This window comes from Rhinatrema bivittatum, chromosome 1 (genome assembly GCF_901001135.1).
Source record: "Rhinatrema bivittatum chromosome 1, aRhiBiv1.1, whole genome shotgun sequence".
Taxonomy (NCBI): domain Eukaryota; kingdom Metazoa; phylum Chordata; class Amphibia; order Gymnophiona; family Rhinatrematidae; genus Rhinatrema; species Rhinatrema bivittatum.
The window spans coordinates 41,021,030-41,034,527 of record NC_042615.1 but is presented as its reverse complement, the minus strand read 5'-3'; the positions used below and the strand labels follow the sequence as shown (position 1 = coordinate 41,034,527).

The following is a 13,498-nucleotide window of genomic DNA, read 5'->3' as shown; positions in this document are numbered from 1 at the left end:
CTTTGGAAGCTGTACCAAAGGCACATAGGCTGCACAGTCAATGGTGCCTGCATTTTATTTGTGGATGGAGTTTTCCTGGAAAAGTGTGTGTGAGAAGATCTGTACTCGCTATCTACGTGCCTACGTTTCCCTCCTCCATCTAAAACATGCCTCCGGGTGCCAAGGTTGGTGCAAAGCATCAGGCGCTATAGGTGAGCCTTTAATCACGAGCCCTCCCAGAGGCCCAGTCAGAGGCCTCAAAAATCAAAAAGTTCGCGAAAAATAAAAATCTGCCCACCAGTCGGCGGGTTCGAAAACGGATGCTCAATGTTGACGGCGTCCGTTTTCTGAACCCATGGCCGTCAGCGGGTTCAAAAACCAACATCGGTAAAATTAAGCATCAGTTGCCGGACCCACTGACAGCCGCCGCTTCCGCTAATAAGGAGGCGCTAGGGATGCGCTAGTGTCCCTAGTGCCTCCTTATTAGCGCAGGCCCTAATTTAAATACAAAATCGTGTGCCCAGGAGAGGTGCCTGGGCACGCGTTGGGAGATCAGGCGCTCAACACGGAGCACTGGCTCTCCCGCACTTTTGAATGAATCAGCCTGTTGAAAGTAATAGCCAATTGATTGTTACAAGGTGAAATTTAAATACATTTGTGACCTGACCTCTCCTATTACTTTAGCCAATTCCTGTAGTGATTTGACTCCTTACTCCTTTTCTCTCCGTAATCTAGTCCTCAGCTTTTCCCATGGGAAAGGGGAACATTTATCTCAATTGAATATTAACAGCACAAATCCTCATTTTCATATCTTCCCTTCCGTCTGCAAAATTCTCCACTCCCAGCTATGTGGCACCTGAAGGGCACCTTCTCTCAGCTTTCTTCTCTGATGATTCTCCTTGAGTCCATATAAATTCTTACACCATGGCTCCACGTCTCCTTGGAAATGGATACGAGTCCATTCTGCTTTGACGACATCTCTTCTTCTCCCAGTCCTTTCAAAGGAAAAGGCACCTCTCTTCACACCAGCAGTATGTGAGCCCCTGAGTTCTAGGGTGCCCAGTAACACAAAAAGGCAAAATATTGCTTAAAAAAAAAAACCCAACGCAAATAAGAGGCAGAAAGGGTGGAAAAGACTTCCTTCACTGGCAGCTAAAATAATTCCCAAAACTTGAACAGACACTACAGGGATAAGGCACTCTGTCTCCTTTCTCGTCCCAAGTCTCTATTTAAAGGGATTCCAGAGGCCTAACCCAGAGAATTAATACATTTGGTACAACATAGGACATACTGCGGTTTGGAAGGTTAACTCAATGTAGGGAACCTTTGGTTTCCCTCACTAAATGAGAGCACCATCTAAATGGGGAGGTTCTGTGTAGAAATTGCTGTAGAAAGGTTTGGGTTTTACTCAACCATGTGGGAGCCGCAAATGGTGTGACCTAGCTGTTTATCATCCTACACTACCTTTAATCCTCGGGGATTTTTATTTACTTTTTCAAGCAGGCAGGAGCTGTCTCTCTCTTGATTTATTAGTTTTCCTTAAGTTAATGGAAAGGAGCTGGGGACTTTTCCCTTTTGATGGTATGCCTCACGTTGACCAGATTCCGCTTGGTTTTGCTCTTTTAATCTAATGTTTGGCGAATTCCCTGTGAGAGCCCTCCCTCTTATTGCAGTGGATTGGGGCATCCCTGTTTTCAAGGCTGGACGTGGGTAAGGAAGACCTGCAATGTGCTATCTCTCCTTCAGAGGATAGACCAGACAGTGACCTGATGCAGAGGAGTTTGAACTTTGAATTATCGGTCCTCTGTTAAGGCAAGGAAGCTTTATTCCACCCTTTCTGTCTCATGCTTTGTTAGAATGTGAACCGGTATGATGTACCCACTAATGCCAGTATAAAAAAGTTTTAAAATAAATAAATAAAAGTGCTTCCAGAAGAAAGAGACTTGCTAAAGAAGTGGAGTCACAAGTTTATTAAATCTTTCTGCTGTCCTATTATTTATTGACTAATTGAAATCTGAATTGAAGTTGTAAATATTTCCAGTCAGTTGGAAACTACCCTTCTTCTCAGAGCCGGTGCCAGCTTTTTTGCTGCCCTGTGCGAACAATTACTGTGCTGAAACTCCGCCCCACCCCCATTCATTCATTCTCTGTCCTGGGTCCACCAAAAAAAGCCCAGCTCCCTTCAGTGATACAAACTTTAAAAACTGACACCACCACCACCCCCGAACCTATGGCTGGTGCAAGGGTATTAGGTGCCCCAGGCGAACCTTATAGCCTTGCACAACACCCCTCGCACCATCCACACACACACAGTTAAGAGTTTGAAAAATATTAAAGTACAGTATTCTGAGGTAAAAAATGAAAAAACAGAACCATCATCATTCCTTAACCATCAAACAATAAAATCAAGAAGTAAAATAAATTCATAATCATAATACTAAAAACATACTAATAATATTTCAAAAAAGCTGATAAATAAAAGATCAAATAATTAAAAACTTATATGCAAGTTTTCTTTAAATGTCCCAAACACCAATAAAAAATTTCAAAACAGCAGACACAGCAAATAACTCCTGAAAAATAAAACTATAAAGGATTTTTAAAATTCATGCTTTCCATACCTGGGAACTTTGATTTCCAGTCACCCCGAGATTGTCTCTCTCTCTCACACACACACACACACTCCAGACAAGCTCTCATTTACACCCACGCATCTCAGGCAGACTCCCAGGCAGCCCCCCATTCACATACACAAACACACCCATCACAGGCAGCCATCCGTTCACACACTCGCTCATCTGAGGCAGCCTCCCATTCACACACACACACACACACACACACACACACACACATATCTATCCATCACAGGCAGCCTCCCATTCACTCTCACACACATGCAGACCAGGCAGTCAGGATCCATGGGTCATTCCTCCTCTGCTGCTGCCAGCCTGTACCTTCTTTGTGGAGAGCAGCCATTCTGCAGTTCCTCTTCTTGTGCTGGCCCCGCGGTAATTGAACTCTCACGGTGCTAGCACTTCCTGTATTCTCATCTCGTACATTGCCTCACATTTACCACGTTTCAAATAGCTGTTGTTATTTTTATCGGGGCTGACCACTTTCTCGGTCGGCCTCGATAAAATATGTACATCAAATTGACTATTAATGACCTTCTTTGCATGCATTTGCATTATTCATGCATGAAAATTACATGCCAAGAAGGTCATTGTAATAGAGGAGGATACCAGGGCAGGGGTATGCTAAATGTTATGCAGCATTGCCATGATAGTGCTCGATCGTGTGATATGTTTTTTAATGCACATTAGACCACTACCGCATCTTAAAGCATCTCCCAGATAAGCCAGATAAACACTGATTTTTGCCATTATCTGGCTAGCATAGCTGGATTTATTTATTTTAATTTTTAAAAATTTCTATAACAACTCCCCAGACCAAAAAGAGCACCCAAAGTACAGTACAATAATAAAACATTTCCATCTTATATTAAAATAGAACAATTCCCAGTTTTAACCCACTAAGTTACATCTCACTCTATACACAGCCCGATAAACTTATTCGACTAACTTAAAATAGCTGGTCATATATGGTGGCAGAAAACCAAATATCAATGGTAAATAGTATCTGAGTTAATAAAATAGATACTGCTTAGCTACATGCCATTATTTAAATGACTGCCTGCTTCAATATTCCTATATTGGTATATTTCTGCTTATTTACATGCTTGTAAGTTTGTAAAATAGCATACTTAACAAAATCTGGGCATATATATCTCTGTATACATGAATATGCATTGTTAAATTGTGAAGGAATGAGAAGTAATAGAGGTTGGTTATAGGGTGTACATAAAGTCCATGTGGACGCCCATCATAGATAGGCCACGTAACAGCAACTATAAGGAGTCCAGATTCGAGTACAGGAATTTTTCTTTCTTTCTTTCTTTCTTTTTTCTTTAAAATAAAGGGAGGGGGCGGGGTTAGGGTAGGAGGGATGAAGGGAGGGACTAACAAAGGCTAGCTAATCCTGGGACATGGGAGCGATTACTGGTGCATGAACTGCAATGAACCGGGCATAGAAGGATACTGGGGGGAAAAGGGGAAATTTGGAAAATCAAACAGCGGAGAAGCATGTTTAGACAAGGAGTGAAGAGTCAGGCCCTACAGCTCAAACTATGGTGGATGTCTCGAGAACAAGAAGAATACAGGGCTAGCAAATATATACATAGCTATCTATGTTCTCAGGACAATCCAACCTCATTTCAAGTCCATTTGCCTGATTACTCAGACAAGGTTTTATTAAACTTCAATGTTCATATGGCAGTAGGTTAAGCCATGTAAAGTTATGTATTGAGGTTTGGGTAAATGGTTCAAGAGGGCTTGGGGACCGATGGTACAGCATGATAATGTTTGTTTGTTAATGTGTAGTTATTGTACTTGAATACTTTGCTGTTAATAAATATACTTAAAAAAAATAGATACTGCCTTCTATTCTCTGGATGCACATTTATGCTGAGTAGCTAACTCAACATTCATATTGCACAATGCTTGTTTAGCTATTCAGAGGTGCCTGAAAAGAAGACTAACATACTGTATCTATACGGTTCTATCGTTCATACAAACTTTTCAATAAAGTAAAAATATTTAGATAACTACAGAGTTACTAAAAATCTCATACTTCAGGGGATTTAAAATTAGTCTACATTGTCAAATGCCAGTAGCATTTAAGGAAAAGGGAAAGCAGAGATACAACTCAAATCTATGGTATTACAATAGGAAGTCAATTGGGCAGACTAGTTGGGCCTTAGGGTTCTTATCTGCTCTCACATTCTGTTTATATATTCTAACAAAAGCGATTGTTGATGTTTTAATTTTGCCTTCACTTCTTCAGAGTAAAATGTGCCAAGAGTAGGGATGTGGAAACTCTTGAACGTCAGAGCAGGTGGAATTCCAGAGGGTTTTCTGTGGTTCTGCAGGAAATCTGATGCAGTTTAGTGTATTTTGTCTACTGTGGGCAGTTTCTTTAAAGGTTAGTTCATTGTGCCTTGTTATGATGATGTGTTTTACTACTATAATAACATGCGTTGAATATAGTCTGTAGACTAAAAAAAAAAAAAAAAAAAGTATGATCCAACTGAGAACAGAATAAACAAAATGAAAGAACAATTGAAAGAATATTCAAGAATGTGCTGATTTCTTGACTATGTAGCAGTAAAGAAAGCGAAGATTGGTGTATGAAAAAAAGCCCTTTATTGGAATTAGCCCGACTCTGGCCGGGTTTCGCTCTTTTATCGAGAGCTGCCTCAGGGGCAATACATGTTAACAGGACTTATTGTATGCCTGCAGGGCTGATGCCACAAAGAACATGTATCCACTTTGTATAGAGTCTTTTGTACCTAATTTTCTTTGGTTGTGCATAAATCTGTATATTAAACAACTTGCGCGTGCTGGCGGCTGTTCCGGGAGCCTCGGTCCCGCCCCCGGAGCGCCCCTTTTTCTAAGCCCCGGGACTAACACGCATCCCGGGGCTTGTGGGCGCCGCCAAGCCTATGCAAGATAGGCTCGGCGTGCGCAGGGGCAGCTTGGGGCAGCTTTTCGGGGGTTACGCGTGTAACCCCTTTTTAAAATCTGCCCCTTAGAGTACAAGACTTTGGGCTTTCAGCTGCTGCACACCCAAAATCTGGAGCGAGATGTCTCTTTCCCTTTACCTTGATCCATCCTATCTCATGTTCTGGAAACTTACTAATGAGGTAGAAATATTAGCTGTGTCTGAAACTGTCTCTATGAAGGCTACACACTATTATTGAACAGATGCTATGCTATCACTTATGTTTACTGATGGTTTGTACCTGTTACACTATCCTTTGATTATAATCTGCCCTGAGGCCTTTCTGGAAAAAAATATAATATCAAATATATAAATCAAGAACATAAGGCTTGTCATAGTGGGTCAGACCAAGGGTCCATCAAGCCCAGTATCCTGTTTCCAGCAGTGGCCAAGCCAGGTCACAGGTACCTGGCAGGATCCCAAGGGGTAGAGAGATTCCAAGGGCTAAATATTATTTGGAAGAGGAAGACTTAGCAGACAGCAAACAGGAAAAGGACTTGAGTGAGTCATCTGTGATCTCAAGGAAGCCAGTTAGTAGGACCAAGCAGTCAAGAAGGCTAATGGCATGCTTGGGTGCATGAAGAGAGGTTTCGTTAGAAAAAAAGGAGGAAGTAATAATCCCTTTGCACAGATCTCTGGTGAGATTCCATCTTGAGTACTGTGTCAAGTTCTGGAGACCATACCTACAAATGAAAAAGTAGATGCAATTAAAAAGAGGACCACCAAAACTGTGCATGGCCTACAATGTAATCCTTACCTGGAAAGATTTAGGAAACTAAAGATATATACTCTAAAAGAACTGAGGTAATGGGAAAATATAATGCAAACATTTAAATATCTAGTAGGCTTTAATAAGGTGCCGTTTTCATAGGAGATATTTTCATAGAACAATAAATTCAAGAACATGGAATCACTATATGAAGCTGAAGAGAGTGTAAGAGAAAATATACCAGAATATAAATTGATACTGACATCCCAGGAACTGTCCGTTGCTACTGTGTAGATGTCTTTGAGTGTCTTGCCTTGTCTAACAAATAATCATACATGGGATTTATGTTACAAGCAAATAGTGAAATCTAGCTATGTGATTTCACATTATCAACAGATTACAGAGTATAGCAATGCGTCTTAGTAATTTTTACAACCCAACATATAATGATGACCATTTCTTGAGCTCATTCAAGACAGCAGCATGTAGAATATGGTAAGATATTTTCTCCACCCCCCTCCTAACTCCAGTAATGCAACAGTTTCTCCCTAGGCGGAGAAAAGGGTCAATGAAAAGTAATGCCATTGTGCCAGCAGAATATGGAGCAGTTAATAGAGTCGTAGATAGAAGGCTTGGCTCGAGGTTTCCATCTGAAGCCAAAAGTTGAAGTGTTGTTAGAATACAAACCTTGATGATAAAAGGTATTGGTTTGTCCTACTTTCAATCCTCAATAGGATGGATTTTGCTTTTCCTAATTAGTTCTAATATCCTCAACAAGAAGCATTTTAGAACCTTTTTTCAATGTGACAAAAAGAAAATTCTTTTTCATCTATCTATCATCAGGGATTGTGGCACAGATGCCAGCCTCTTGGCTCAAGGCTTTAGTTTGCATTCATAGTGACCAATATAAATTGGTCTCCGGAAATATGTGTAAACTTGGAGAGACTGCTGTTGTACCAGACACCATTCTTCTTATACATGTCAGATGTGACAGAGACCGCCTACCTCATTGGCAGCAAGGGTTCAGTGAAAGCCTTGCCAGAACTCCATCTTGGGCTTAGCCTGTTCGGTCTGGGCTGCTTGTTCCAACAGGAGAGAGACTCGGAGGGAAAGTGGGAAAATACCTTTTTGCTGAGAGTTTGGTGGACCCGTGCAACAGACTTCCAGCAGAACTGGTAGGAACCAAAATGGTGACAAGAGTTCAAGCATGCTTGGGATAAGCAAAAAGGAAGCTTGGTCGCAGGGTGTGGATCAACAATCGAGTAGAATGTTTGCTCGTACAGTAGAGGGGTTCAAATGAGCAAACTGAGAGAAGCAAGTTATGGTTTTCAACCCAGTCCACCTGGCTAGTCAGGTTTGCAGATTATCTTTAATGAATATGCATGGGATATATTAGCATACATCAGTATGGTTCTTAGAGCCAATATAGAAAATATGGGGTAGATTTTCAAAGGGGTACGCGCGTACCCCCCGAAAACCTATCCCAAACCCCCTGTGCGCACGCCGAGCCTATTTTGCATAGGCTCGGCGGCGCGCGCGTAATTCCCGGGGCTTGCATGGAGGGGCGTGTCGGGGGGGCGTGCCGGGAGTGACGCGGCATTTTGGGGGCGTGTCGGGAGTGACACGGCGTTTCGGGGGCGTGTCCGGTGCGTGGTTCTGGTCCAGGGGCGTTCCGAGGGCGTGACAGCGGCCCCTGGACCAGCCCCCGGACCGGAACATGGAGCGGGCCAGCTGGCCTGGCGAGCGCAAAGTTAAGCAGGCGTAGCTTTTGTGATAGAGGTAGGGGGGAGGTTTAGATAGGGCCGGGGGGGTGGGTTAGGTAGGGGAAGGGAGGGGAAGGTGGGGGGAGGGCGAAGGAAAGTTCCCTCCGAGGCCACTCCGATTTCGGAGCGTTCTCGAAGGGAACGGAGGCAGGCTGTGCGGCTTGGCGCGCGCAGGCTGCCGATTTTGGGCAGCCTTGCGCGCGCCGACCCCGGATTTTAATGGATATGCGTGGCTATGCGCATATCTATTGAAATCCCGCGAACACTTGTTCGCGCCTGGTGCGCGAACAAAAGTACGCGTGTGCGCAGATATATAAAATCTGCCCCTGTATCTCATGCATGCTCATTAGAAATAGTCGGAAAAGCAGACTGGAAAACAGGGTCCCGAAAACAGGTTTGAAAATCATTCCTTTGCGTAACCAATTCGATGAACCTTTAAAATGTTTTCCAGTTTGTCAAATTGTTTCATGAACTTCTTTTAAAGAATGCCACACACATCCCTAATACGAAAAAATGTTGATTGATAGCACAAGTCGCAGTCACCAAGTATTTTTCCTGTTGGTACAAAATGAAAGAAACCCATTTGTTCCTATTAAAATGTGCTCACAATAAGGAACAAAAGTGCAATGAAATAACACATTGCACAGTGATTATTTGCATGCATACTTCCTAATTACCAAAACAGAAACATCATAGCTTATTAACCTCGGAATTAGTTGTCAGCTTTTAAACTTGTTATTTTTTAAACTATATGCTGGCCAGTGTATTTGTACTGAAAATGCACTGGGCCAGGTCAGCCAGTGTCCTTCTGGCTACTCTGCAGAAGGTCTGTCTTACTGAAAAACCTGTAAGAAAAATGTATCACTGGGGACCCTTTAATGTAAGCACCGTACTGTAAGCGAAGGGCAAATACAGCATCACGGCTGTGCTCGTGAGTTGAAATCCTGTCACAGAAACTAAGGGAAACTGGCGTTTTGTTTAAGGATATCCTCTTCGGTGTTTGGAGCCAGGTTTACTTTCCACAGTCCTCGGGTTTTGACCCAGTGGATACAGCTGCAAAGCAAATTAATAACAATAGTAAGACAGCATGTACCTTTGCAGTTCTGTGCCGGTGTTCTGGCTTTCTCTTGGTTTAAACTGACTACATGTATTTGTACTTATTTTGTACTGTGGCATGCTGTTAGTGTGAGAAGATAAGCCAGTGAATGATAACCACAACATAGAGTCTACAGGCCCACGAGATCAAGGAGCTCTCAACCCCAAGGGACTTGCAGTCAAAACGGGAAGGGAGAGAGGGATGGGTGAAGTAGTAGGATGGCTCAGCAGCCACCCCAACAAACAGTTCAAAACCAGCATTTATCTCGTCAGCTCCTGACAATAAAAGAAACTGCTTTGCAGCAGCAGAAAATATTAAGGGAAAAAAACCCCCAGCTTTATTTATGCTTTCCAAAGCAAACCATCAAAAGAACAATATTTTTTTTTCTTTTTTTGGAGGGGGGGGGGAGGGGGGGGGGGTAGTGCGGCATTTGGCCTGGCATTCTCTTCCTGCTCCTGCTTTGCACGTCCGGCACTGGAAGCCTTCATTTGCAGCTATCTGGGGACTATTTCCCCTATTTTATATTTTCCTCTCAACTCACTTAGCCCAGTCATGGCGGTGACAGTCCGTGGCCAGGAGCTGTGCACTACGGCTCCTTTCGGAAGCTCGCAGTCATGGCTCTCAAGTCCAACCACTAGGTGTCACCGTTTCACCATGACTTGGTCCTCCCTCTGTCCCCGGGGGCTGTGAACGCTGCTCCTCTGGCAAGAGCAGGATCATTTTCCTGGGTGAAAGGAACTTCACTTGGGTTATAGAGCTTCTGTGGCAGCTCTGTGGACTCAGCAACCTCTCTCCCCTCTGAGCATTAAGCAAGTCTTTTTCAGTTGCCAGAACTGCTCCTGATTTAGAGGGGCAGGGGGGACTTAGTCAACTATAACCTGAAGGCTGCACTCCTGTTCAGGGCTCACAGTCGGAGGGTTGAATAACCTGGCCTGGATTCAGACAAAATCTGTCTTAAAAAAGTGGGTGACAGGTATCTCTTCTGCCCTGTTACAGAAACTAACAAAAGATATAAAATACGGCAGTATGCTAATAATCTTCTACAGTGACAAATTGTAATCAGAGGTGTGTAAAAAAAAAACCAAAAAAACACCAGTGAGGGGGAGAGAGGATGCTGGTACCAAACTTCTCTGCGCTCTCTCCCTCCTTAAGTGTTGTGGTTCTGTCTCCTCTCCCCCCCCTCCCCCCCCCACATTGTCTTTCTCTTACTGTCCAATAGTGAACTACTGACACCCCTCCCCCACCCCCCCTGCTTTCCTCTTCCTGTCAGCTTGTGAGGGCTGCAGACACGGCTCCCTCCCCCTTGGCCAGCGCGGGCCATTGATGCCCCCTCATCCTCTTCTCCTGCCCATGCAGGCTGCTGATATAAAAAAAGGGTCTGGGTTGGAGACTGGCTGGAAATGAACTCAAGTCTGTAGTACAGAGAACAACCGCAAAACACAAAAACTGTGAATTGCAAAGCCGTAGGTTTTGGTTGCTAGCCCTGCAATCTGACAGTTAAAATCTTAGAGGAAGCATAGGAAGGAAACCTGGGCTATGTTCATTGCACAAAAGATGGGGGCATTTTGCTGAAAGGCGACAACTGCGACTCAGTCAGACCCTTGTGTTTTTGCCTTTTGATCCAGGATCCAGGAGCTGAAAGAGCTCGGTGACCTTTCTCCGCACTGGGACAATCTACGTCAGAGTGTTATTGCTCACTATGAGCAGATGCTGAGCATGTACCAGGACACTCTTGCAGAGCTCAGCAAATGCACAGGTAGGAAAATATTTTCCACGCAGTCAAGAGCGATTTTGTGCATCCAACAGAAACCCGGACAAATTTTCTCGTTTTATTTGTGTGTATTAAATTATTCACATTTGTTTAACACCTCTGTATGCCATTTGCTGTTTCCCTGTTAATCTTGGGCTGTATTGCAGCATGTCTCGCTTTATCCCAGAAATTGCAAAATGGCTCCAACAGTGAGATACGATGACATATTAGGAGAGAAAGTGCAGGGGGAAAAAAAGTCGTCATTTTTAAGGGGAACATTTTTAAACTATCCGCAGAGCTTGCAAAGTTCATTTTTAAAGGGAAACTCCCTGCGGAGCCTCCTTTTGAAAATTCGGGATGGTGGGAGCTTTGAAACAGGTGCCAAGTGCATGAGTGAAAGAACACAGGAAGCAAATCGGAAGCCGATCAATGATGCTGGAAAGCAGGACCAAACGGTAGTGATCAGTAAAATAAGGGATTCTTTATTGGTGTTAGCCCGACTCTGGCCGAGTTTCGCTCATGTGGGGGCTGCCTCAGGGGCTACTGTAAATACATGACAAAGAAATACATCGCACCAGCAGTACTGTTTTATTATAAGAAATATCATCTGTATTTCAACTGGAAAGTGTTCCCAATTGATATGTGGTGTGGTTCTCACATTTGCCATGTGAGACATTACCAGCTACCATTGGTCCAGTAGCCCCTGAGGCAGCTCCCACGTGAGCAAAACTCGGCCAGAGTCAGGCTAACACCAATAAAGAATCCCTTATTTGAGTGAAAGAACATGCATACCTTCCCCACCCCAAGTGAATCCCACCTATTTTTACCCACATTGGGGGAACAGTTTTCAGCCAAGATCCTGTTTACCTGCTTAAAATGTTTTGAAAACTACCCATCCCAAGTCTGTGACCTAGAAGAAGCAAGAAGCAGAATATCCAAAATGAGTATAAACAATTTGAAAGGAAGTAGGGCCAGCCTTAAAGCCTTAGGGATTTCAGCAAAGTAACGGGGAAACAACTAGCAGTATCAAAAACCATGAATAGATTGAGTAGGATGGGAGTCCAAACTGTAGCATTCAGGCAGAGCAAGAGGCACAAACGTGAAAGAGGGCTGTATTTGGGGGATGGAAGGGACAGAATCCTGGACAGCAGAGGTCCAAGTTGGGAAAGAATAGTGATGAGGTCTTGCCATAGTTGCATTTGTCATCATCATCATCTTTATTTGATAATACTTTTTCATAAATGTGAGTTACAGTTTTTCAAACAATATATATATAAATAATGCAACTCAAAAATGCAGGGAAAACCCAAGTGAGGAATTTAAAACAATACAGCATTGTATATTTAATCAAATAAACATAAAATAACATGCTGGCAGTTTACATGCACTGACTGTAAAATAAATGCCAGAAGGCGCGTGTAAAAGAAACAGGCAAATTTAGCTCTGCCGGAGCTAACTGACCAACAAATCCACTGCTCAGTTCAGAAAAAAAATATACCAATCGACCGACATTACTGTCAAGGATCCTGAAAAATCAGGACTAGCACTGAGCTGCTCAAACTTAAGGACCTTCCTAAAAAGCCAGGATTTAATGTTTGAAAGGCAAATAAACCTCCAGCCAAACAGATGTCAATATTAGAGTGAGTAAATATGACAAAACCCCAGCAAATCCACAGATAGATTAATGTCCAAAATGTGACAGTGGATTTATCCAACAAACACCCGGGGGCACTCTTAAATACAACTATTCACAATTAAAACAAAAAAAAGAACACACAGTTTGGATGCTCTTAAACAATGTTCCCTCTAATTTCTGACATGCTATGTGCCCAAAAAATTTTTTGTGTGCAACTTTTCCGAAACTTAACTTAATATTGTACGTCCAAACTTACAACTCAGCCTACTGGAGTTAAAAAAAAGAAGTGAAGACCAAGTGAAATGTTAACATGTTTATATACTTCTTAACTAAAGAGGCTACTAAGGTATAGCAAGTAGAAAGTGTAACAGTTTATTTGTTTTATACCATATATACTGGGCGACTGCGCCTCATAACTCAGTTCACAACTTCATAGTCCATAATATTTACATTTTTTCCCTGTGGTCTTTGACATTTGTCCATTCATTATAGATTCTGTCAAGATCTATATTTCCGCCATCTAGTTGATAGTTCTTCACATGCATGATCATATCCAAATGTTCCGTCTGTAACTGATTCCACGATTTGGTTTTCGTAGCGTTCATTAAACTGAAGCCACGTTCACAGTCTACACTGAATGTCATGAATGTTCCTCCAATATCCATCAACACAGCGAGGTCTTTGAATTGTTCATTTTGAGTTACAAACGACAACATAGATGACAAATTTGAAACAACTTTGTCTTTGATTTTCTCAGCAACAACGAATTTGAAGTTGTTGTATTGATCAACTACTGTTAACTCCTCGGGCAGAAACTCTTTGGGCCGGATTTTAAAAGGGTTACGCGCTTAACCCTTCTAAAACGGCCCTGCGCGCACTGAGCCTATATTGCATAGGCTTCCGGTGCGCGCAAAGCCCCAGGACGGGCATGTCGGGGGCGTGATGT

At 42.9% G+C, this 13,498-nt stretch overlaps 1 protein-coding gene across 5 annotated transcripts in view; it reads left to right on the top strand.

The window, feature by feature from the left end:
- INPP4B (inositol polyphosphate-4-phosphatase type II B) overlaps positions 1 to 13,498 on the top strand; it is a 1,386,300-nt gene that overhangs the window by 1,035,160 nt on the left and 337,642 nt on the right. For all 5 annotated transcript variants that reach the window (XM_029598221.1, XM_029598061.1, XM_029598140.1 and 2 more), the window contains one exon: positions 10,792 to 10,922. In XM_029598221.1, the coding sequence (XP_029454081.1) occupies positions 10,792 to 10,922 (131 nt within the window). The remainder of the gene's footprint in view (positions 1 to 10,791; positions 10,923 to 13,498) is intronic.